At 28.0% G+C, this 24,132-nt stretch overlaps 2 protein-coding genes across 6 annotated transcripts; one reads left to right on the top strand and one right to left on the bottom strand.

The window, feature by feature from the left end:
- The first annotated feature begins 1,202 nt into the window (after positions 1–1,202).
- LOC100793410 (ethylene-responsive transcription factor ERF114) lies at positions 1,203–7,318 on the top strand. Its single transcript, XM_041015304.1, has 3 exons — positions 1,203–1,263; positions 3,664–3,882; positions 6,564–7,318. Exons 1-3 carry the CDS (start codon positions 1,203–1,205, stop codon positions 7,013–7,015), a joined length of 732 nt encoding a protein of 243 aa, XP_040871238.1. The 3' UTR covers positions 7,016–7,318.
- A 4,781-nt stretch (positions 7,319–12,099) lies between these two features.
- SSH2 (polyphosphoinositide binding protein Ssh2p) lies at positions 12,100–22,167 on the bottom strand. 5 transcript variants are annotated; one of them, XM_014775363.3, is made up of 9 exons: positions 22,058–22,167; positions 21,077–21,186; positions 18,113–18,322; positions 13,633–13,647; positions 13,188–13,446; positions 13,023–13,059; positions 12,806–12,911; positions 12,471–12,581; positions 12,100–12,381 (listed from the first exon to the last, which is right to left on the bottom strand). In XM_014775363.3, exons 3-9 carry the CDS (start codon positions 18,251–18,253, stop codon positions 12,265–12,267), a joined length of 786 nt encoding a protein of 261 aa, XP_014630849.1. In that variant the 5' UTR covers positions 18,254–18,322; positions 21,077–21,186; positions 22,058–22,167; the 3' UTR covers positions 12,100–12,264. The 5 variants fall into 5 exon arrangements, with proteins under 5 accessions (XP_014630849.1, XP_025984180.1, XP_040871183.1 ...); XM_026128395.2 differs by lacking the exons at positions 21,077–21,186; positions 22,058–22,167 and adding an exon at positions 18,457–21,030; XM_041015249.1 differs by lacking the exons at positions 13,633–13,647; positions 21,077–21,186; positions 22,058–22,167 and adding an exon at positions 18,457–21,022.
- Positions 22,168–24,132: the final 1,965 nt, after the last annotated feature.

Genomic DNA, 24,132 nt, shown 5'->3' with positions numbered 1-24,132 from the left:
ACTAATATATTGTAAGAACGCCATTTGAAAAAAAAACAACGTGGAGACAGACGGTACTTATTTTTTAACTTATTTAAGTGAATTATATTTTTTGAAAATTAAATATTTTTCAATTTGTATTTGAAAATTTTACCCTGCAGGGTATGTTTTTTAAATCCGGTCTCGTTAGGAGGTAAGTGTATGGAGTTTGTGAAATTTGTAAGCCTAACTGGAAGAAAAAGGAAAGAAAAACACCTACCTTAGATAAAAATGTTCGGGATGGAGAGTTGAAGAAAAAAAAAAGAATGATAAAAGTTTTTATTTCAGTAAATACTTTTAATATAAAATTTTTAAAAATGGAAAACAATATAATAATATATGAAAAATTCCATACGCTTCTTATAATTTTATAAACATTATATTATATAATTACTTAGTTTTAATAGTACAGATTTGTTCACCTTTTTAAACATTTCCAATCATATACTGTGGGCTAACAATCATTTATACTTACAAAACTTTAAAAAAATACATTTCCCCATCATCAAAAGTTAACTTTTGTGAACTTTTGTTTACAAGAACAATTTACAGCTTCACATCGATGTGATAAATCCCAGAAATTTTCTCCATGTTCAATTCAGAAATTTGGTCTGTGTTGAGGAGGGACATCACACCTTCAAAGATTGGGCTCCACACAATAGTGTTCATGTGTTGCTAGAAAAAACGTTCCTAAGATTTGGTAACTGAACTTCACATCCTGGTACAATGCATATATGCTTTTATCATAGACACTGGATCCAGGTCATAGGGTGTGGGGGAAATTGCCCACACAAGATTTTTTTAATTGATCTCCAGTCACATAATAAAAAAAATTATCCCCATAGAAAAATAGATATTACCCCCATAAGATGAATCGTTCTAAAATGAGTAAAAGAAAATATAAGAAATAAAAAAGAAAAAATAAATTGATATTAATCTTACTTCTTTGTTCTTTTAATTTTTGATAGTATTGACAATAAAAAAATATAGAACATTTTTAAGTATAACAATTCATAAAAAATAATTGCAATATGTAAAAATATAAGTATTTTATATTTTTTTATCATGATATTACATATTTTATGAATTGGTGACATTTTTTTGTGTGATAATATTATAAATTAGTTTTTGTCTCACTGACAAATTTTTTTGGATCCACAGACTCAGTCGTAGTAGTCTAGTAGATGCCAAACTTTATTGTTGGGGTAATCAAATTCGGTGAGGGTGGTATTGGTGACATAGAACGTAATTAACTACGAGAGGATGGCACAATAATACAAAAATTCACAGCAATGTCAACCAATATTTTTTTTCCTTGCGGAAATAACTACATAAAGTACACAACAAAGACGCAATGCATCTATTCCCAATAGTTTTTCTCATAAAAGATATTACCAACTTTGATATCATAAAATGCAATGTCCTATATATAACATCACGTTGGACCAATTACTCTCATTGCGGAATAAGTTTATTTTAATGAAATTGTTACTTAATTTTGCTTATGAAAACACACATGAATTTTTCACTTTTCGATACGACATAAAACATGTAGAACTATAATATGCTACAAAAGAAATATAACAAGATAAATACTTGTTCGTGAATTTCCTTGGAGGATCCAATTGAGGGATTGATGTCCCATGCATAAAAAAAAACACACACACACGCACATTTATGCATACAAAATTTAAAACAATAACAGAACCATGATTCTTTGAAAAGGATATTTTTAGAAAAATAAAATAAATTTCACCCGGCGGAGCCAATAACAATGGCATCGAGGCTAGTAGCAAACCCATTTTATACACTTTATCTTCTTCTTGGCCACCCAAAGGCTTGGATATTAGAGTAATTGTAGGTAAGTTTGGCTTGTAGGCAATCGTTAGAAATATATATTTTTTACTCTGGTTTGAATATTCCTCCCAGATTATGTAGAAACTATTATGGATGATAAATGTATCTTTATAAATATATTTATATAGTATATGTACTATGGACTAACAAGTCTTTGTTCTTAATTAATGGAATTAAGCTTGGTCCTTTTTTATCGCGGTCAATCAAGTTTCAGGTGAATATTAATCATTCACAATTTTGATGGATAATTCATACTAGTAACATGATTATTGTACCGTTCAGTCGATTATCAACCGAGCTTTGATATTTGATTAGTCACTTCATGCTTCGCACTTGGGCCCAATGAGCTATGTACCATTCAATTGGTTATCAATAGAACTTTGATATTTTACTGAGCCTAAGGAGTTGTATACCGTTCTATTGGTTATCAACCAAGCTTTGATATTTTACTAGCCTCTTCAAGCTTTGTAGTTGAGCCTAGGGGTTGTGCATCATTCTATCAATTCTTGGCTGAACATCTAGAATCCTTGATATACAACGAGCCTCACCTCTTCTATTATATGAACTCATGACTAGATTAGTAGTGTAATATCATGCCCATATATATTATCATATTACCTTAATAAATGGAAACAAATATTCATTATATCCTAATTAATATCAAGAATATATTTCATCTAATTATAGAATCCTATCTTATCTCTCAAATAAGAAAACGTATGTAGATCGATCCTGGAGTGTCTATAAATGACACCCTAGGCCCCTGAAGACGATATGACACTTTTAATGTTGTGGATAGATAATTATGAACCCTAGAGATCCTAGACCAAAACAACTAAAAAAATAGTGTATTCAGAATTTTAACCTGAGATCGTTTAAATCGAAATAACTATACATGTATTAGTTAATTCACGTCCATGATGAGTGAATAAATATAAATAAAATCAAAGAAAGAAATAACATTAATAAATAAATAATATATAGAAGAATTTAATTGGTATGTATGCATTAATAATATAAAAAAGATTACACTCTAAATCATAATTAATGATATGTATGACTTTAAGGTAATTTGAATAAGATTTAAACTTTAAAAAAATGTGACATTGTAAAAGTGTATGTCAATTAAATTATATATAAAATATTATATAATTTTTTTTAATCATCATAATTAATTCGAATAAAACCTTAAGATATTTTTAAAGTTTCGATTCTTTGGATTATTAATCATCAATTTAAAATTTAGTCATACTTGAAATTTCCTGTCCCTCCCAAAATAAGACTGTATTTTTACGGAGATAAACCCAAATTCTCCTGTAAATTTGGCGTGCGATATCAAGTTATGCATACTCATTGAAATACAATATGAATTTTAAAAAGTGCAAGAATTGTTTTAAGAAGTAAACGTCCAAAAGTAAACTATGAAAAGGAAGAATACGGGAAACTGATGGAGACTTTTTTGTTCCCCTTTCATCTGTTTATAGACCTAAAAAATTCGTTGAAAAGCCCTAGCTTCTTCCCTACTCCTTATTTTAGCTCGATTTTTTCTTCCTTTCTCCAATCGGCTTTACGCTCGATCTACCCAAATACAATAGCATCAGGTGCTGATATTAGTCGGATACAATATTACCTTGCGCACCCACCCGGTCACGTTCAACGGAACCACAAAGGAAATGGTGTAGTCAATTAATACTCCATCATAGTCATTACAGAACAGCCAAGTGAAGAATTACGTACATCTAGCTACTTGATACCTTTCACGTAATCGATCGATCTGAGTTGCCAAAGTGGATCGAAAACATGGAAAGAGACCACTTCCTTTGGAAGAAGAAGAGAAAGCGTTTCCGATTTATTCTTCTCGGTCCCAGCAAGACATATCGGCTGTGGTATCGGCTCTTGTTCAAGTCATTGGTGGCAATCCAGAACACAAAGATCCAACAACAGCGTCTCAGTCAAGTGTTGTTGGAAATGATTCAAATGAACAATCACAACCACCACAACATCAAGGTATGCCGTTCCTGCCTTTGCCACATATATTCATATATACATTTTATGCCTCTTTCTTCTTATATATAAATTAGAATTAAATTTGATTTGAGGAGTGAACAAGGACCATGGAATATTGGGAATTAACAGATAGGGCTGAAGACTTGATGCACAACCAAGTCTTCTTTCCCCTGTTGTGTTCCTCTCTATCTTTCCCATCGATCCTGATTCAGACCCCAAAATGATAAATATTTCATGTTATTACATGATGTGAGGAATTCATAGATACATGAATGTTGTTTGTTTACTTTAATGTGTTGTTCATTGTTTTGTCAATCTTGTTTCCCATGCACTAATTATATAATATTGGATACAAAATTTTTTTTAGTTTACGTACGTCTTTACTTCTTTACACTCCCCTCTTCATACCCTTCTTAATTATACGTAATAAAATGCTAATGATGTGAAGAAGAAAGAGAAAGAAAAAGGAAAGAAAGCTCTTTTTTAAAGATGTAAGTGTCCATCTTAAAAAAAAAACAGCAACAGCAACAGATGTAAATTTAAAATGCTATTAATATATAGACACCACAGTTCAAGACCCTCTTTTGCAAACACTTTTCCATTTTTGAGAAAAGAAAATGATGAAAAACTGATCATCCATTCATTCCTTGTATGTCTTTTCCTTTTTCTTTCTTCAAATTAAAAGTGATACAACATATACACCCACGAAGTGTTTGATATGCATCTTATAGGACGGTAAAAGAAGTATAGTACAAGATAAGTAGACGAATCATGGCGGTACAAGTTTTATTGTTCTGATTATCATTTGCAGTCAATGCACTATACAAATAATTTTGTGTTATGTATTGTTTAATTTGATTATACATTAAACATGTGATGATGTGAACAAAGTATAACGTATATATAGTGTATGAATACAAACTAGTTTAAAGATTAGAGTGATTAAAGTTTGGTCGATGCTATTTGAAACTTTCGTTGTGTGTAGTTTTTGGGGAGTAAAGAGAGTAAAGAAATGGGTTATTATTTTTCTAAATAAGAAAAAGAAAGAAGAAAAGTATAAGATAATTTTTCAATTCGTATAATGGTGAGTATAAAAGAAAATAATGTAGGTTATTTTTTATAAAACTAATTAAAAATTTAAATATTAAATGAATGCTAGAAAGTTTGCTACTAACCGAAAATTATAAGCTAAAAAATTAATTTATTAAATTGTAAGTGTTTGATAAAGTTAATTGTTGAAATAGATAAAAAAAATATAAAATGATAAAAATATAATAAAATTATAATTTATTTTTTAAAAAAATTAAATAAATATATTAAGGATTAAAAATATATAAAAAAATTAAAATTTAGAAATTAACGTTTTAACAAATAATACTTCAAGTAATGATTTAAAAAATATTATAAACTATTAAAAAATTATTTATTAAATAATCAAATAAATTTTCAATTAGTAAAAACAGTTAAAAACTTATTAAAATATCTTAATGGGCATATTCATAAATTAATCATGTTCATAAAAAAAATGATATAATAAAAATGTTTTTGTTGTTTGCTTACCGATAAAGAAGATAACATTAATTATTTTTATAAGCTGATTTTTTTATTAATGATGGAAGTGTTATTCACAAGGCGTGCCTAAATTGAATCTCATACAATTCTTATATGCTAATTTTTACACCATGGATAGCGTGATAAGAAATACAAAATGAAAGAAGTTTACCCTCTTAGAACATCATAAATGAAAGAAGATAGCCTATTCTTTATAAGCTAAAAATTACACACAGCTTTGCATGCCCACAAATAAAAAGAAGATAGCACTTTTTTTATATAGCTAGTGTGAGATTATAACAGAAGTGCTTCGAGTTGAATTCAGCGTAAGTTTTATCAAAATAAAAACTTGTATGCAATTATTACACACCTAAACTAGCGTCATAAAAATAAAAATAAAAAATGATTGAAGTTGTAGCCTCTTAGTACATTAGGAACGATTTTCTTCATTTCCCCCTATTAATTATTACATTTCACTTATTTTGCTTTTAAAGAAAGTATATATTCTATTGTCTTTATCTAACTTTTTTATCATTTTAATAGGGGCATATAGTATGTCTTTTAATCCTTACACATATGATAAATTTTAGTTTTAATTCTTAAAAAAATTGTTAATTTTGATTCTTATAAATTTTGAAAATTAATGGTTCTTATGATAACATGACATTTTCATCTAGATAAGTCACATTATATGTCATCTCATAGTAGTTGTTAATGTGACATGGTTGTATGCAACACATTATTAAATGATGAAAAACATATTTTTTTTAAGAAAAAATATGAAGATAAAAAACTAACAACTATTTAAGAAATAAATAAAACTAAAATTTACAGCATTTGCACGATTAAAACCTCTTTAAAAAAGGAAAGGCGGCTAAAAGAGGAAAATAGTACTTAGACAATTAAAATTAACACCTACAAGAGATAAAAGAGAAAATATATAGGCATTAAGGTGATATAATATGACGATAAAAAAAAGATAAAGAGAAATGATTAGTATCAGATAGATGTTTGAGAAAAATGGATGTCTAAATATCATAACTTGTTAAAAAAAAATAAAAAATAGTGTAACAAAGATGGGAGCAAATTGTTTTGTTGAAATGTATGGACATGTGTGTGTGTATGTGAAGGAAACGTAAGAAGGCACTATAGAGGAGTGAGACAACGACCGTGGGGGAAGTGGGCATCGGAGATTCGAGACCCAAAGAAAGCAGCGAGAGTTTGGCTGGGAACCTTTGAAACTGCTGAGGCAGCTGCACTCGCTTACGATGAAGCAGCTCTCAGATTCAAAGGAACCAAAGCTAAGCTTAATTTTCCAGAAAGGGTTCATTTCTCTAAGGAATTTGGTTACCTCACTAATCGTCCATCATTGTTCCACGCCTCGGCGACGCCACTCAGTGATCAACATTCTCAAGTGTTTGGTGGCACTGCAACTAATAATGATGCCATGCCTCGTTTATATGGGACTGACGTCGTGTTTCTTTCTGCTGAACAAGACCTTCTACCGTTTTCCATGCAGTCTTCTACTTCTGAGCCTCCTAGGAAACCAACATGTGATTTGGATGGCAAAGACAAACTATGAGAGAGGACCTTCTATACACTATTCATTTACATATAAAGACTTTTTCATTATTTATATGCTTATCAGTTTTCATTAATTAGTAACCCGTATAAATATATGTATGTTGCCAAGGGAATATTTGTTTGAAAAAGAATAGTCACACAAACCTAATTGTGTATGCACCCTTTGTGTAGGATTGTATATATGATCGATATGCATATATGAAAGATGGTTGCAGATCAATAATGTTCGTGAAATCGACAAACAATATACTATTCTTCTAGATTAATGTATAAGTAAAATAATTATTTTCATATTAATTAAAAAACTTAGTTGAAATGATTTAATTTTATTATTCTCAAGTAAATCATAAGATTATTTTAAAAATATCTTTCATTAAAATTTATATCATGAATAAAATAAAATTCTTAAAAATAAAGTTTTAAGAATGATCATTAAATAGGAGAAAAATTAATTAAATTTTCTTATATTTGAGTTCAGAAAAAAATAACATTGATTCAGAGGTCACCTTTAAATTCTCCTAACTAACATTTGACGATAAAGTAAATTACATGAAATCGATAAACCATATATAAGGGAAAGAATTACCGTGGTTTAAGACTTTAAGTCCCAAAGTCGATCGGCTTCGATGAAATGAGAAAAGTACGTAAGAGATAATGAATAATTAATCTGCCATGAAAGAGAGAGGTTGAGGACCAGAGAATACTGCAGAGTTTATCTAGCTTTTACCTGCATCTCAAAACCATCAGCTAGCTGTGTCATATATAACAAAGAGAGATATATAGACAGAGAAGAGATAAAAAAGAAAAAGAAAAATCTTTGAAATGAGTGATATATGATAGAGAAATAATAAAAAAAATGGTATAAGTTGCATATAACTTTACTCTATAAATTACAACTACTGTATTATTTGTAGCATTATTACTCCTTCTTCTATGTCTTTCTCTCTTATGGTATACACGAAATATAATTCTATAAATTAGATTTTGGACAGTGGAGTATAACATATCTGTGTGTAAAAGGGATAAGAAAAAAGAAGCAAGTTTGAACACGCAGTTAACGCTGACCTGGGAGTTTCGGAAAGATACGGCGAAAACCGCGTCACAATAATGATGCCGGCATGCATTTCGTTCGTTCCCACCAATCTAGATTCTATAAAGAAGCATTGAATCCAACGGAGTTGACTAATTATATATAGTCATAAAATATTCGTTGTGTTTGGGAATTAAGACTTCTTACTTCCTGTTCATGTACCTTCATTTTATTTTATTTTTAAATTTAGCTCCCGTATAAATAAATTATATTTACTGGAATAATAACAATAAAAAAATAATTATACATTAATAATATAAAAAAACTATATAATCATTCAATCACATTTCATCATATGATAAATTTATTCACTTTTAAAATAACTTATCTTAAAATAATTTAGACATAATTTATAATTATATTACGTTATTAATACATATACATTACTTAAAAATAATTATTTACAACGATCGATATTGATATACTACATCAATCCAAAATTCCAAATCAAGTCGAATGACAATAAAAATAAAAATATTTCTCTAATTTTACTTTATTTTTTTGCTAAAACAGCTTTTGTTATAACTAATTTACACACTTGGTGGTTTGGTTTGAAATATAATGGATGTATTCATATAGTAATAAAATAAGAAATTGCATATATAGCTTCAGTTTTTTACTAAGGAGACATAAGTCTTATTTATTTTTTTCGAATAAAGTAAGAAATAAAATGTAAATAAAATTTAAAAATTAGATCAAAATTATGATTTTTTAGAAATAAAATAAAATAACTAAATATCTTTATTTTAAATGTTGGGACAAAATTTGCAAATTGGACAAGATAGGAAAAGTAAAATTATAGTTAAATCTTTCTTTTATTATGTAAATAAAAATTGATTGATTTTTTTACAATAATTACTTGTCTATTCTCCCAAAACGTTTATAACAACTCCAACAGACAATAAGTCAACTTTTCGGAAAGTAGTCTCCGTCTCAAGTCGTTGTTTGGGCCAAAAACGATTGAAGATTGCTCCTGATCGCTATTAGTTTATCGCAACGTACACGGATGCTTTTTTTTCTTTCCATTTTTATGAATAATTATAAAATTACTATTTTTTATGAATAAATGATATATGTTCTAATAATATTGTAATAATCTAAAATATTTTACATTATCATATAATCATAAATTATTAATATTATGTATGATATTTTATTGTTTTTTGTAATTACTTTCTTTGAAGTCGTTACAAATATAAATTTTAATTAATTAATCAATAATATAAATATTTTTATATATGTCTATTAAACTCTTATAAATAAAAATTACATCAATTAAATAGTAAAGAACCGCATTCTAATCTGCAAAAAATAGGTCAGAAAGCATAGAGAAATGATTTGCACAATTCCATCAACATAACTATCAGTAGGTAGTTGAAACAAGGAGTACATATCAAATCGTAAGAGAACATTTGTAATGTAGTGTTCGCATATCTTCCTGTGAAACGTTATGACTTTGATAGCAACTTTGTTTCTTAATTTATACTATATCTCTTACACTGAGAATTCCTCAAAGAGCCATGTAACCTCCATTCTTTGACTGGAATGAGTCCTCCATATACACCTCCTTTCCCCACAACTTTCTTCTTCTGAAAACATATACCATTTTATTCCACGTAGGTGCTATATATCAAGATCCAATTATGAATTAACCAATACTTAGCGACTAGATATATTTTCAATATATAATTTAATTTGAGAGAAATTGTAACTTTTGTTATTTTAATTTTTGAAAGTTTTGTTTATACAAAATTCTATATACCAATAAGTTTGTATGCTGTCAGTTTACTGATAAATTTACCATCGATTTTTTTTAATGTTAGTGGGTCTTAGAGTATAATAAATTAAATTTTAAAAAAATTATGAGAATGGGAAAAAATGTAAAAGAAAAAAGTATAATAAAACAAAATAAAAAAATTATGTGTACAAAATCATTTGTTCCTTAAACGACGTATAGGCAGAATATTTGCATCCGCACCTTCAAATATAATAATTCACAACATATCTCAACCCAACAAGCTAAGTTGGAAATGGGACGGATCAGATCATATATTTACATCACTACCTTGAGTAATCAACTAATTTCATGAAGCCAATAACAAGTGCAACATTATTTATTTCAATGATATGTGACTATATCAGCAACTGCCTTTTATAACCATGCCATACTTTATCCTATGGTCATGAATAGTGTGCATTTCAAACAGTGCTTTGCCAACCTCTGTTATATTCTGATTACTTTCCCCCTTCGGCTACCGAAACTTTAATTAGAAATTCGATATGGCAAATGTTAACTTAAGTCATTGGTACGATAAGAAATTAAAAAAATAATTTTTTTATTAGAATGTAAAAAAATTATGTTTTTATAACTTTTTATATATTTTCTTATAATTTCTGTAATAAATATATATTTTTTTAATTTTTTAATTAATATCATAAGCACACTGATTAACAATACCAATTCGATATCAATTCAACATATTAAATTAGAAATGTATATACCAATTAAACTGAGCATAGAGAGAAGACTTGTGGTGGATTCAGCGATATAGCAAGTCACTTGTCATTGTTGGTTTGGTGAAATGAAACCTATTAAGTCAGTTTTCTACTCAAACACGTTCCGGTCAACTGAATTTGGATTCACGTTATGTTTGGGCTTCATCCGAGGACGTTATGTCAAACTTTGCGGCCAGCAGCCGTATATCACAATCTACAATACAACTACAAAATTCCTTAACAATTCATCATCGATTGCTTTGTAAATTTAATTTTAGATATTTCTATTTCGGCTTACGGGAATAACACATTTAGAAGAGGTTTAATTTTTGTATTGCCTCCATACTCCATAGACATGCTCTTGTAAATTTTTCCTCACTTATCCACCATTAAAAGTTCTATATATTAAGCTAAAACAATAGTAATTTTGGAACTTAAACCTCATTTTCTCATCAACAAGAGCTTCAACAAATTACACCAACGATGCTACCAATTGAGGAAAGGGGGAGTGGGGTTAAGCGCTATTTTCATATCTGAATGGGTTTTTACTTGTGGATTATCCCCTAATCCAATCCTTTTATTTTGTATTAATTCTATGATTAACTTTTTTACTTTATTTGTTATTTACTTTTATGTATTGACATTTATTTTATCATCTTATTATGTTGATTTAAATTTCTATTTTGTGGGTTTGTGATGATAATTATTATTTAGGCTTGATTTTAAATTCTTCGTTGCTTATTTTAATTAAATGATTATTTTGTACTGAAAAATTGATTAATGAACTAATATGAAATAAAAAAAATAAAAATTCCATAGCTTGTTGTTAATCGGTTGGGCCCATTGTTGTTGTTAGACCAAAAGGATTTTTTTATCATAAAAAAAAGGCTAATTTATTCTTAAATTACTTAACTGATTTGTTATTTCACTTATGTCTTCGTTATTTATTTTTATTATTATATTTTATTGCTTAATATTTTTTTCATGTTTAAATTATGTTATTTAAAGTTTATTCAATCTTAATTAATTGTTTTTTATGTAATTTTAATTTATTGATTATATGTTGATGATTTAGTATAATGGACTTTTGGCCCACTCAAAAAGAACCGAGGAGACAATTATTTTTAGAATGGGACTTGTCTAGTAACAATTGATTGAATAAGGAATTGGGTTGTTGCTTCATGCACTTCTCAAGTTGCTTCCTCCATTTTTTTTTGAAATAGTTGTTGACCTTTCAGATTGGTCATTCTAAAAAACAAAAAGAGACTGTATTGCTGAACGTAATTTTACATCCCTGATTGATTGTTCCGAAAGACAAAAAGGAGTGCAGCAAGCACTAACCAAAGAATTGATACAAGTAATCTAATTTATAAAAAGACGAATTTTGGCCCATTTACAAATTTGTAACAAAAGACGAATTTTTTTTCAAACTCATTTACTAATTGTCTACGTGACTAAGAATTTTTTAATTCGGATTCAGTAGTTAGTTTAACATGTAGGAAAAAAAAATCGTACTCATTTACTACTGAATATTGATAGCTGATACAACAGTGTAAAGTAATTGGGTAAAAAGAAAACGGCATAGAAACACATAAATAAGAAATAACAATATTTATTTTTAGGCCCGCCTCTCCTTATTCTGTCAGCGGTTACTTAATTAATTAGCTATCTTGAATTGGGACTAATGGCAGTGAGCCACCGAATATCTCTGGGACCTGACTTTCCTCCATCTCTTCTAGCAGTGTTGATTTCACCTTATTTTTCTCCACAAATACTATCTGCAATGCAAGTCAAACCCAACTTTCTAAATATTTTCCTCCAACATATGTATCATGCATTCAGATACAAGCTGAATTTGAAACATAACCTTTTTCTTGGTTTTGTTGTCAATGAATGGGTAAACAATTTGCCACACTTTCATAAAGATGTATGGTGCGTTCACAATAAACAACTTCCCCAATCTCTCTGGGTAGTAATCCTGCCTCCAAAAAATTACAACCATATAAGAACGTATGAATTCCAACTTCACACGCAAACACACACACACATTGTTCAAATCTTATAAGGACTATTGATTCTGACCATATTTCTAACTATAGTGTGTAACATCTTAACAAACATATACAAAAGATCCTCAGAACAAGATGTTTATCAACCTGTCTTATAACATGTCTGAATACTAACACAAACAAAAAACGGTACCTGCAAAATGGATAGAGCACTAAGATATCCACGCACGTCACTGTTTGAGTATCCCCATCCCTTAAGTTCTGCTATACCGACAAACTTTTCTTGCCCAGGTGGCATACTGATACGCCAAATGGTATGTATTGTTAATTACTGTTCATATATGCAAAGCTTCTAATTGAATTCATAGTTCAAAAAGCAGGATCTAAAGTAGAAAAAGTGATATAATTACCTTGCACATACTTTATCAAGAACATAAACAACAAATCCTGTATTACAGAGAAATTATATATTTGTCATTGAGAAACAAACTTGTTTATGGCTAAAGCATATAATATATATTTTATCATTGAGAAATTATATGATGCATGACCCCATTATTTGAAATTAAACATACGCTTGAATTCATCAAGACCATCCTTGTTCTGAAAATGTCTTCCACCGAAGACCATAAGTATAGGTCGACCTATCTTGTCGTGTCCTTGCATGAACACCTTATCTTGTGCAAGTTCGTTAGGAACATCTGACACAGATACAGAGCCATTTGGAACAAATGAATTTCTCCATTTCAAGTACTTGAGGAGCATTGCCGAAGCCTTCTCTACATCTAAATCACGAGCACGCAGGAATCTTCTAATCATAAAATCATCCTCTTCCTGCAACCAAGGAATCAAATCAATTTCTCTTAAACATTAGTACATATGTCATAAGTATTGCTCATAATTATTTACCAAAGTGAACACAAGTCAAAGAATAAGGTAGGTTATACTCTTTATTTTTTATATATAAAGGTAAGTCATACTCTGCATGCCTTAGTAAATATATTCATAGTTATAGTTCACCTGGCTACAATAGATCTGTAGTGCCACCGAGTACGTGGGAATTGATTGCAGTTTGCATAGACAGAGTAATGATTGATTTTGGGAACAAGGTACAAGCCCAGCATTAGTTGAGTTTTTGTCGTGAGTGAGGGTGATCCTCACCGTGGAACCAATAAATTTTGAGTATTGATGAAAAAATAAACACATAATAAAATACAATGAATTTAAAATAATATAAATAAACTTACCCATCCATATTTCATATCATTAAAATTCAGCTAAATTATACTTTTTGTCATTTATCTTTATTTAAAACCCTAATTTAGGTTTTTTTTTTATATCATTTTTGCTTCTTATTCTACTTCTTTATCTTTTTTATATAATTTGGTATTTTTCGTTAATTATAATGGCAATAGTTTTTGTGAATTATAACAAATTTTATATTTGTGATAGTTTTTTACTAGTACTAAAACCAATAACTTGTAAAATATGATAAAAGTAAAACTATATATAAAAAGGGAAAATAGACTAAATTAAGGAAAAAGACAAATAATTAAACTGAGATTTTTGAATAAACATAATTAACAAAATTTATAATTTAGCTTTGAAATTTTGTCTTATATAGATGGTCAATCTTCTCTGCACACGTGTATACTCGTATATACAAACATAATAATACTTTGATAAATGTTAAAAACTAATACACTATTTTGAACACACTCTACTCTCCTTCTAATTGGTTGAAATTGAAATTTATTTAAAATGATAATTTTATGGATCCCAATTACAGAGAGAGTGCTTGAATGTGTTAGAGAGTGTCCTTAAAAAGTGTATTAGAGGGTGTGTTCCAACATTCTTCTAATACTTTACATTAATAGATAATTTTGTTAGCATACTATTACAGTAACAAATATTAATATAATACATCATATTCTTAATGTAGGCTCACAATGTAGAAATTAATAATTTAATGCATGTTAGATAAAGATTATATTGACAAAGATAATACTAATGCTTAATTTTTTGTTTTATTAGTGAATGGTGATTTTTCTTAGTGACAATTTAATACTCTTAATGGTGATATTTTTGTGGAATACAAATCTAACCAATTCAATTACCAAAATATTAAATATTATCTTTCAGATTATGTTTATTAAAATCTAAATTATTTAGACAATTGTATATTATTCACTAAAATAAAGCATGAAATACCAATTAGTTTTTTTTTACATAAATTTTACGAAGTTAATCTACTATATACAAACATACAATTCACAACATATGGATTTGTTAAATTTATATTTTATAAAAAATTATTAAATGAAGTAAGTGTAAGAGGTGAGAAGGATAAATCCAAGTCATTTAATCATGTATGAATGGTTAAAATTAAAAAGTTTTTTAAAATCGCACGATCACTTAAATATTTTTTCAATGCAAATATTAATTAATTTATCCTCTTAAATCGTTAAAAATAATTTTAAAAAGCTAGAAAAAGCTGTTGTTAAAAAAAAAAAAAAGCTAAAGAAACTATTATTTTACAATGGAGGGAGTGGTACAAAAGAGTCTTACATTACTTTAGTCGTGATGTATCATTTTTTGGTTACAACAAAGTATGAATACATTGACATAACATGGCGGTAGAGTATCACATTAGTATATTTATATTAAATATTATACAATTAAAAATGATTTTTCTCTCAAAAAAATTATGCAATTAAAATGATAGGATAATTAATTTTCAAAGGAGAAAAAAACAAATTTTAACAATAATGAGAGAACCAACTCATTATAAAAAAAATAATAGGCATTTAAATTTTGTGTCCCACGCCTCATGTCAGTGTCGGTTGGTTGGTGCATTACTTGTATGACAGTGTCATGACTCCAACTAAAATTTCAAGTCAATATCACCAGTTAAGCTTACAAGAAGCAGTTTTATAGTTATAGTGATAGGTTTACAACGAAAATATAAGGAAATTATAATAAATATCTTATTTATTTTTATAAAAATTATTCGACCTAGTTCAATAGTTAAAAGGATTACTATCTACGGAGCACTGTAATTTTTCAATTTATAAATGTGAAATATTTAATTTTTCATTAATTTTATTTAAGAACTAAGTTATTATATATTAAAACATTTAAGAGACTAATTATGTATTAAAAATAAAAATACTTAATAATTTAAATGTATAAATTTTATAATTTTGCAAAATTATTTAGTGAATATTTATTTAAATGATTTTTTAATATTAAAGATTATTTACTTAATAAAATTATAAAATAAAGTATAAAATTGTCATTGAATAAGAGAATTAGAGTGTAAATCGCCTAACAAATATAAAATTAGTTATAATTAAACAATACGTTATATAAACAATATATAAAAATGTGTGTATAAAGACGTATAAAAGAAATCAAGTGATGAAATATTAGCGTTTAATTTGTTAAAATTGAGGTTAAATCATTTGAGTAATATTTGAGTTTCATCCTAGAAATAATTATTGAATAGGCTTTACTTAACTTTCAGTCAAAATTTAGATTAATCAAATTTTTTTTTCCTGGTGAATCAAAAGATTAAGGGAAAAAAATGTAAATGAATTTAGAATATAAAACAGTTATAGTTAAATAAAAATTATACAAAGAATAAAATATAAAAGTGTTTGTATAAATATATGTACAGTATTATTTATTTATTTTTGAAGATCATGTAAAGTATTATTTCAACTAAAAAAACAAAAATAATTACATAAACAAAAAAAAAACACTAGATTTTCTATTGATAATTTGTTTTTTATTTTATGTTTTAGTCAACATGAAGAGAGAGAAACATCCAGAACTTTAAATAATTAGACTATATAACCTGCAAAGATCGACTTATTGATAGAGAGGATTAAGATGGTTTGTACAAGATCTGAAGATCAAACTTTATTAATGCCCGCATTGTAAAAAAAAGTTCGAAGAAGATAATTACAGTATTACACTATTGAAAATTGAAATAATTATAAATTGTTTGGATAAAAGTTGGCAATATGTATTTAAAATTTTTAATAAATATATTTTTAAATTTAAAATGTAAAATAAAGAAAGACAGTTTTATTACTTTTAAGAGTAAATAGATTTTTGAGATCTTCCTAGTTACTACGGACATTTAAAGATGCACTATGTCAACACAAGTCTATGTAATAGTCGTCTCTTACGTACAACATCTGTGTCGATTCCTTATTAAGCTTTTTTTTTTTTTTCCTTTGTTTTTTTCATGGCAGGTCCGTCCAAATAAGCTATTGATAAATGATGAAAATGAAAGATTACAAAGATGTCATTGTTAAGTATTTAGCAAGGATATTGAAACTTGGATAAAAGATTATGGAAGCAAAGAAATAAAACCTTTAATAAGTTTTTAGTCTTTATATCTTATAAAACTATTTTAGTATCTAACTCACTCTTTTAGTTCCTTAAATATGTTTTTGGTTTAATTTTTTTTTTAATTTCAGTTACTGTAAATTTATATTTTTTTTAATTTTGATTCATGTAAGTATAAATTTATGAGAGTTATAAAAAAATTGAATCTTAAAGACACTAAAATTCAAAAAAAAAATTACAAGAATCAAAATTAAAACAACACCAATTTACATACACTAAAATTCAAAAAAGAAAAAAACAAACTTACGGAGATCAGAAATGAAAAAATATTAATTTAATAGGACCAAAAATAACTCTTGTTTTGAAAATTTTACATTTAGTTTCCCTATTTAAGAAATATTAGGTTTTTTGTTTAATTTTTATTAATAACGTCATCACTAAACATAAAGGCTAAAATGCAACCAAAAAAATTATCAGAAATATAAAAAAATAATCAAAATGAAAATAATATAATTTGGTAAAAATTAAAAAATCATTTAGACTAAGAAAAAAAGAGGGTTACTGTTTAAAAAAATTAACAAACCACATAATGCCCTAAAAATGTATAAGAAAATATTAAAAATTCATGTATTAAACTCATTTTATTACTCCCATCTTTTTCTAAAGTCCAAATAATTAAAGATAATATTTACTTTGAAAATTTGTCCATTTAATTTAATTTTATTTCACTTTCAAACTCCTACATAAAAAATAAGACTAAAAAACATTTTTAGTCTTTCATCTTATTTTCTTAATTCTTAAGCTTACAAGTTTTATTTTAATTCTTTAAAGTATCTCTTTTAGACAAAGTTGATTCCTTTCTGTTAGCTTACTACATTAACTTGATTAATTTATGAAAAAAGTCAAACTATATAAATGTTATTGTATCATCTAAAATTAACATGGTTAAAACGGAAAAACCAATTTGTTATTTATATAAAACGAATACTTCAAGATATTAAAGATAACTATTTTAAAGTTAATAGACCATGAAAATGAAAATAATAAGACAAGAGAAAAATGTATTTTAATTTTCACCCCAAAAATAAGAAAATGACTAATTTGACTATAGAGGTTGAGGCACAAGAATAGTGTGGTTTACCTTGGAAGAGGGATCACGGGTTTCAACAATTGCCCTGAGGAGACGGATTTTGGTGAGTTCAGTCTCAGTGCTGTCCTTGGCTACGCCATCACCTTGACCTAGACCTATTGCTCCTTCTCGACCAGCTCTCACTGCTTCCATTTCCTGCTTCTTCTTCCTTCTCTTTCAATCACCAACAAATTCGATGGTTGAGTTGGCCTTTAGCTCAATCTCAAAACCAAAAATAAGGCAAGTGAGTTTCCCTTTATAAGGCTAACTTGGCTATGGCAACATATATATAGCAGTAGTGATATCTTAACATAAACTATTATCAACCCAAATTAAATGTTTCTTCCCCCACTCACCTATGATACTGATATTGAACAACTTAATTTGCTATTTATTTGATTTTCCACGCTAATTCCAGAGTTAACGACAAAATGGAAAACCAAGTCAATATTGTTGCGGGATCGTTCTGTTTTTGGACGTGAGTATTTATTAAGGGGTTTTCGGTCATTGTTATGCTGTGCATGGGTTCCTTTTTAGGGTAATGGCAACAAAAAAAAAAAAAAACTACAGTTTAGAGCATTGAATGCTTTAAATAAAAAATTAAGAGGAGGAAATGAGAGAAGTGAGCAACCAGAGTGAATTCTTCAAAAGATATGTAATAGTTATGAAAAATTGTTGTCTTTATTGGATGATCATTTAAGCATGGTTTAATTACAACTACTAGTTTTCATATTTGATGTTTCGGTGAGGAAAAGTAACTACAACCACTGTTCGTTCCAGAAACCGAATCTCATTAATTCATTTTGGTCAATATGGTCATCCATAGACGGGTGTCTCCACCATAGTTAATGCCATAAGCTTTCCCCAAACTTTTGGCCTAAACGAAATCACACCAAAACGTGGATTCTCTTGCGTCAGGCATTTTTTTAACAAAATAAATTGATTTTTTTTTTGTGTGTGTGCAATAAATTGAAGAATTTTTAATACTATATTTAATAAGATACATATCCATGAAAAAAAATAAAAATAATCATGTAGAGATATCTTGAATTTTGTGTTGATAGGTTGACGTGAATTATGAACCCACCCAACATTTTAGAGCTTGGAGGAGAAAGAAATGAGAAGTTTGTGGCGAAAGCGGAGGGTTCAAGTTTTTTTTTTTTTTGAGAGGAGGGTTTAAGTTAATAAGCATGAGCTTAGAAACTCGATTTTGATGTTAGCTTATAATTTGGGCTGACTTGTTGGTTGTAGATTAGGCAAAAATAAAGAGGTTATTTCAATGTATAATTGTATAAACCTATGTTATATTGGCTGAATCACGTTAAATTTCTACGTTTTTCTTCTTATTGTTTTAATTCTATGTAAGCCATATAAAAAAATTTACAAAAAATGGCATTGTATATTTAATTGTAGATTGCTCGATTTAACTTAGATCCATTAGTAATTAGATTTAATCTTAACTTGTTCCATTTTTAGGATGTGATTTTAACTTTGATTTTTTAACATATCTAAGGTTTTAGCATATGGCCAGTTACCCCGTATGCTTAATACCGAATTAATTGCTATGTGTAAAATCTTAAAAAAGAAAATGTTTGGTAAACATCCAATATATTATCCAACACCTACAAATATAAATAATAATATAAATATAATAGAATTTATGATGTGATAGAAAGAAAGATAAAAAAAATAATATATGATGATAGGATGTTTAAAATTATGAGTGACTCATATCTCACTAAATGAATAAATTAGCGAAATCAAAATTATAAGGAATTGTTTCATTGAAATTGTGATGAATGTGTATTATAAGAAAAAGGGAGGCGGGCTAACTTTTTTTTACCCATTAATGTTAGTTTATGTTTAAATGTTAATAGGAGATTCGAATTTATAACCTTCTCCTCTCTTTAATTCTTAAACTTTTCTTTTTTTAATTACCAAATCAACTTTATAATTCTCGTGGGTTAACCTACAATCTACTAAAATGAGTTGAGTTAGATGTAATTTATTATTTCAATCCACATAATCCACCCAGCATGTTAAAAGATGGTTTCGGTTGAGTTGACCAATTGGATTTGTGTTTTTTTGTTATAATTTTTATAAATTATTTAGTTAAACATTGTTTTATTGAACATAATATCTTTTTAAGGATGGAATATAATGTTTTATGAAGTATTGTAAATTCCATGTTATTTTGTTGCTTTATTTTACATTTATTTAACCTATGATAAGTTTACAATTTTCGTTTGTCTTTAATTACTAATTCATGATTTTGATCTTTTTTTTTCTCCCACAATTTTAGTCTTCATATTTTAAATGTTTTGTAATTTTGATTTAATCATCAATTTTGCATACTTTCAAAGTCATAAGCTAGCTTGTAAAAACTTTCTTATATATCATTTATAACAGATTATTTTTAATTTATACATAAGTTAATTTAGTTTCTGTAAAAGTTTATTTTTTCTTCTAATTTTCTTATCCTAAAAGTGTTTTTGATTCTTTTTTATCTAAACATACCCTATAAAAAAAACTTGTTATGATTAAATATTATCGACAACGATCAAAATTAATTAAGAAATAAATTTGAGTATATCAAGTTGTCGTCATAACTTGTATTCTCAAAATTTCTAAAGGTCAAAAAGAGGTAACATCCATTCATCCAATCAACCCCTTTTTTGCCTCGATAATTTCATCTATTTAGTTTGATTAAATACTTGATTTTAATATAATTAAATTGATATTTTATGGTTATTATGTTCTCAGGCTTAATCAAGTAAAACACAAGAAAAAAAATATAAAAACTTTTTTTACATAAAAAATATACAAATTTTGATCATTTATTTGCATCTTATTGTTCAGATATTCAGTTCTTCAAACCCAATTTTATTGCACAAATTTCAGAATTAGCTCAATATTAAACGTTCGAACAGCAAATAAAAACAACAAAAAAGGCAAGATAAGTTGAGAAAAACACACCTTTTGAATGAACCTCCTACTGCCTGTATTGGGCTGATTTTGTGTGTGTTCTTCTCCCCCGGAGAGTTACTTTGTAATTGGGCTTAGGCCTCCTCTTAATAAAAAAAAAGCTGAGAAAAAACAATGAGCCAACTTTAGGATTGTAGTAATTACTTAACGCACTCCCCTTTTTTCTCATACACCTCCAAGTTTCTAATACCCCTTTTTTACCCTTGCTCTTCCTCTCTCCCACCACCTCCTTCCTAAACCACCACAACTGCGCGACCACCACCACTCACCCCTCTCTTCTCTGCCCGCGATGCCACCCTGTCACCACCCAAACGCATCTCACTCAACCAGATATGCACGCCCCTCTTTCCTCCGCGTGCCCCGTCACCAAAGAGAGTCTTAGAGTGAAGTGTGCGGATGTGAGTGTGAGGAGAGGTAAGAAATCAAGGCGAGTGAAGTGTGCGTCAGTGCGGCATTGAATTTTGGTCAAGAACATCAAGATTAGGGAACAAAGGATAAGTGTAACGCTGAGTTTTGTTACCTTCGATCCCATTACGAATTGCTCAATCTATAATATAGTTTTTTTTATATTACAAACTGGTTAATCCATAATACAAAATAATACGTGAATTGTTCAATCCGTAGTACAAATGCATTATGAATTGTTGAATTCATAATGATGGTAGGGACTGGGTGGGATTGAGCGGACGCGACGCGCGGATCAAGTGACGATGGTGTTGTGTTTGGTCGCTTGGGTGCAAGAGTGATGGTGGCTCGGTGGAGGTGGTGGGAGGGAGGGAGGAAGAAGAAGGATAAAAGGGACATATTAGAATAATAAAAAAAATTGGAGGAGTTGAGTAATAGCTTCATGGTGTATAGCAGAGCTTCATTTGAACCCTTGAGAGTTCAGATGACATTCATTGTGAAAACAGAAAAACAGAAACTGAAAGCTTAAGGAAGCAATTGAATTGATGAATGAAGAGAGTTACTGACCACTGCGCCTTTCTTGCTTGACACAACACAGTCAAGCTCGCTCTATTCTGCTTGCATGATGATCTCCGAAGAGAGCATGAGCAATTAATCAGAACCTTTACACGTGTTCTGTTTCCTTTACACGTGTTCATTTGGTAAGTCCCTTTTTTTACCCACAGCGCCTATATAAGGATCATTCTTCAAGCAATTTGTTGTGGTACTAGATCTTTACTGTTATTGAAATTCTTTTTGCGACGTTGTTTGACTTTCCAATTCCGTTGGTATGTTTGCTTTGTCAAAGTCTTTATCTTGTTTTGACTATTGACCAAGCTTATGCACTGTGGTCGTGGTTATTCACTGACAAATTAATTGGAGTCTTGCTGCATCTAGATAATAGTTATTCACATAGCTACGTTTGTTGGGGTTGAAAGATGATAGAAATAAAAATATTACATTCTTATCAGGTGAAGGACGAGAAAAACTGAAGAAAGCGCAATTGGTGAAGAGGAAGGATGAGAGGGGGATTTGACGGGGTAATTCAATTTGGAATTTGTCAAAAGGGATTATTTGTTGATTAATTTTCAAATGGGATAAGTTATGAGAATTTTTATGACTTTTTGGGGTAAGAAGTTGTAAAGGAATTCATGATTTCAATTTTATTTTTAATGGTGAAGTAATAAAAAATTCAATAATTTTAATTTTTTAAAAGTTGTGATTATTTTTTTTTATTTTTAAGTTAATTTTAATTTTTTTTTAATTATAATTTTATATTTTGGTTTCTATTATTTTATTTTCTGTCATGTCGTCATGTATAATAATTCTTTCATATAATAAGTTTATTTTGCTCCAATCTCTTATTTCTTTTAACATATTTATTTTTAATATATTTTTCAATTAATATAAAAAAATTTATTTTTAATATACTTTGATAAGTATATGATATAAGTTCATTTTTCTCCTATTTTATTTAATACTTTTATATTTTGATTTGTAAATTTAGAAATGAAAAGGAATGTAAGCAGTATAAATTAATAATATAAAAATAATTCCTTGTTCATTTTATCTAATTATTATTATTAATAAAATATTAATTAGAAAAATAATTAATGATTGAGAATTAAAAATAAAAATCATGGGAATATAAAAAAATAGGTGTTTTAATTATAATTATTATTTGGACTGTTTTAAAGTCGTAAATTATAAAAAAAATATTAATTATAATTATTTTTAATTTTAAAATAATTAAACAATTAATCATGAAATATAAAACTATAATTAAAATAACTTTAAGGTCATTCAAAATTATTATTTTTTTTTTAAATAATCACGACTTTATTTATGGCTTATTCTCATTCGAGAATTAATTAAAAAAGTATTCTCATTTGATAAATTTCAAATGAAATTAGATCTTTTTGTCAAATTCCCGGATGAGAGAGAAAAATGTTTCATTTTCTTTTAAAAATAATTAAATCTCGACCTTTGAGATATTTCAGTAGCACTTGGGTAAAAAGAAATGGAGATGCCTATTTCTATAGGAAATGGAGACGATCCGAACTCCCCAAACATATGCTGCTGACTTTTTTCATTTTATTTGTATTTTATATTTGCTTGCTATTTTTCTTTATGAATTTTTATTGAGCTTGTTGTAACTGAACTTATGTGATCCACTTCGCCCATTTACGTTTTGTAACTGGACTTATGTGAATAAGGCCAGTTACTAATTACACTTCTATTTGCTAACCACACCTCCTTTCTCTTTACATTTCTTTATTGCTAATTATACCCTTTTATTTATTAAAACATAATTCTAAAAATTACTTTGTATTTATTGCTAATTATACCCTTTTATTGGACAATACTTATTTCAATGTTACACAATAGTTGGTAATCACTAATTATTGAACAATACTTATTTCAATGTTAAATCAGGGACGAAGCCAACCATGGATCATTATTTGGCTCCATGGATCAATATCAAATTTCATAAAAAAAATATCCATGATTATGTATTTTTTTAAAGGTAATATAATATAAAATATTCAAAAGCTTTAATTAATCAATGCATGATCTTTTAACTTAATCAATAGTCTTAAATT

The sequence above is a fragment of the Glycine max genome, chromosome 5 (assembly GCF_000004515.6).
Source record: "Glycine max cultivar Williams 82 chromosome 5, Glycine_max_v4.0, whole genome shotgun sequence".
Classification (NCBI taxonomy): domain Eukaryota; kingdom Viridiplantae; phylum Streptophyta; class Magnoliopsida; order Fabales; family Fabaceae; genus Glycine; species Glycine max.
This window is presented reverse-complemented; position numbering and strand designations above follow the sequence as displayed.

Bases quoted from the DNA above. Each gene is read 5' to 3' on its own strand.
- SSH2 (XM_014775363.3), bottom strand. From the start codon at position 18,253: ATGGAAGCAGTGAGAGCTGGTCGAGAAGGAGCAATAGGTCTAGGTCAA. The intron at 13,060-13,187 runs GTATGTTTAATT...TCTGTAATACAG, and splicing joins TGGTCTTGATGAATTCAAGC to GATTTGTTGTTTATGTTCTT. The intron at 12,912-13,022 runs GTAATTATATCA...TTGGCGTATCAG, and splicing joins CTTGATAAAGTATGTGCAAG to TATGCCACCTGGGCAAGAAA.
- LOC100793410 (XM_041015304.1), top strand. From the start codon at position 1,203: ATGCCAAACTTTATTGTTGGGGTAATCAAATTCGGTGAGGGTGGTATT. The intron at 1,264-3,663 runs GTAATTAACTAC...GAGTTGCCAAAG, and splicing joins TGGTATTGGTGACATAGAAC to TGGATCGAAAACATGGAAAG. The intron at 3,883-6,563 runs GTATGCCGTTCC...GTGTATGTGAAG, and splicing joins ACAACCACCACAACATCAAG to GAAACGTAAGAAGGCACTAT.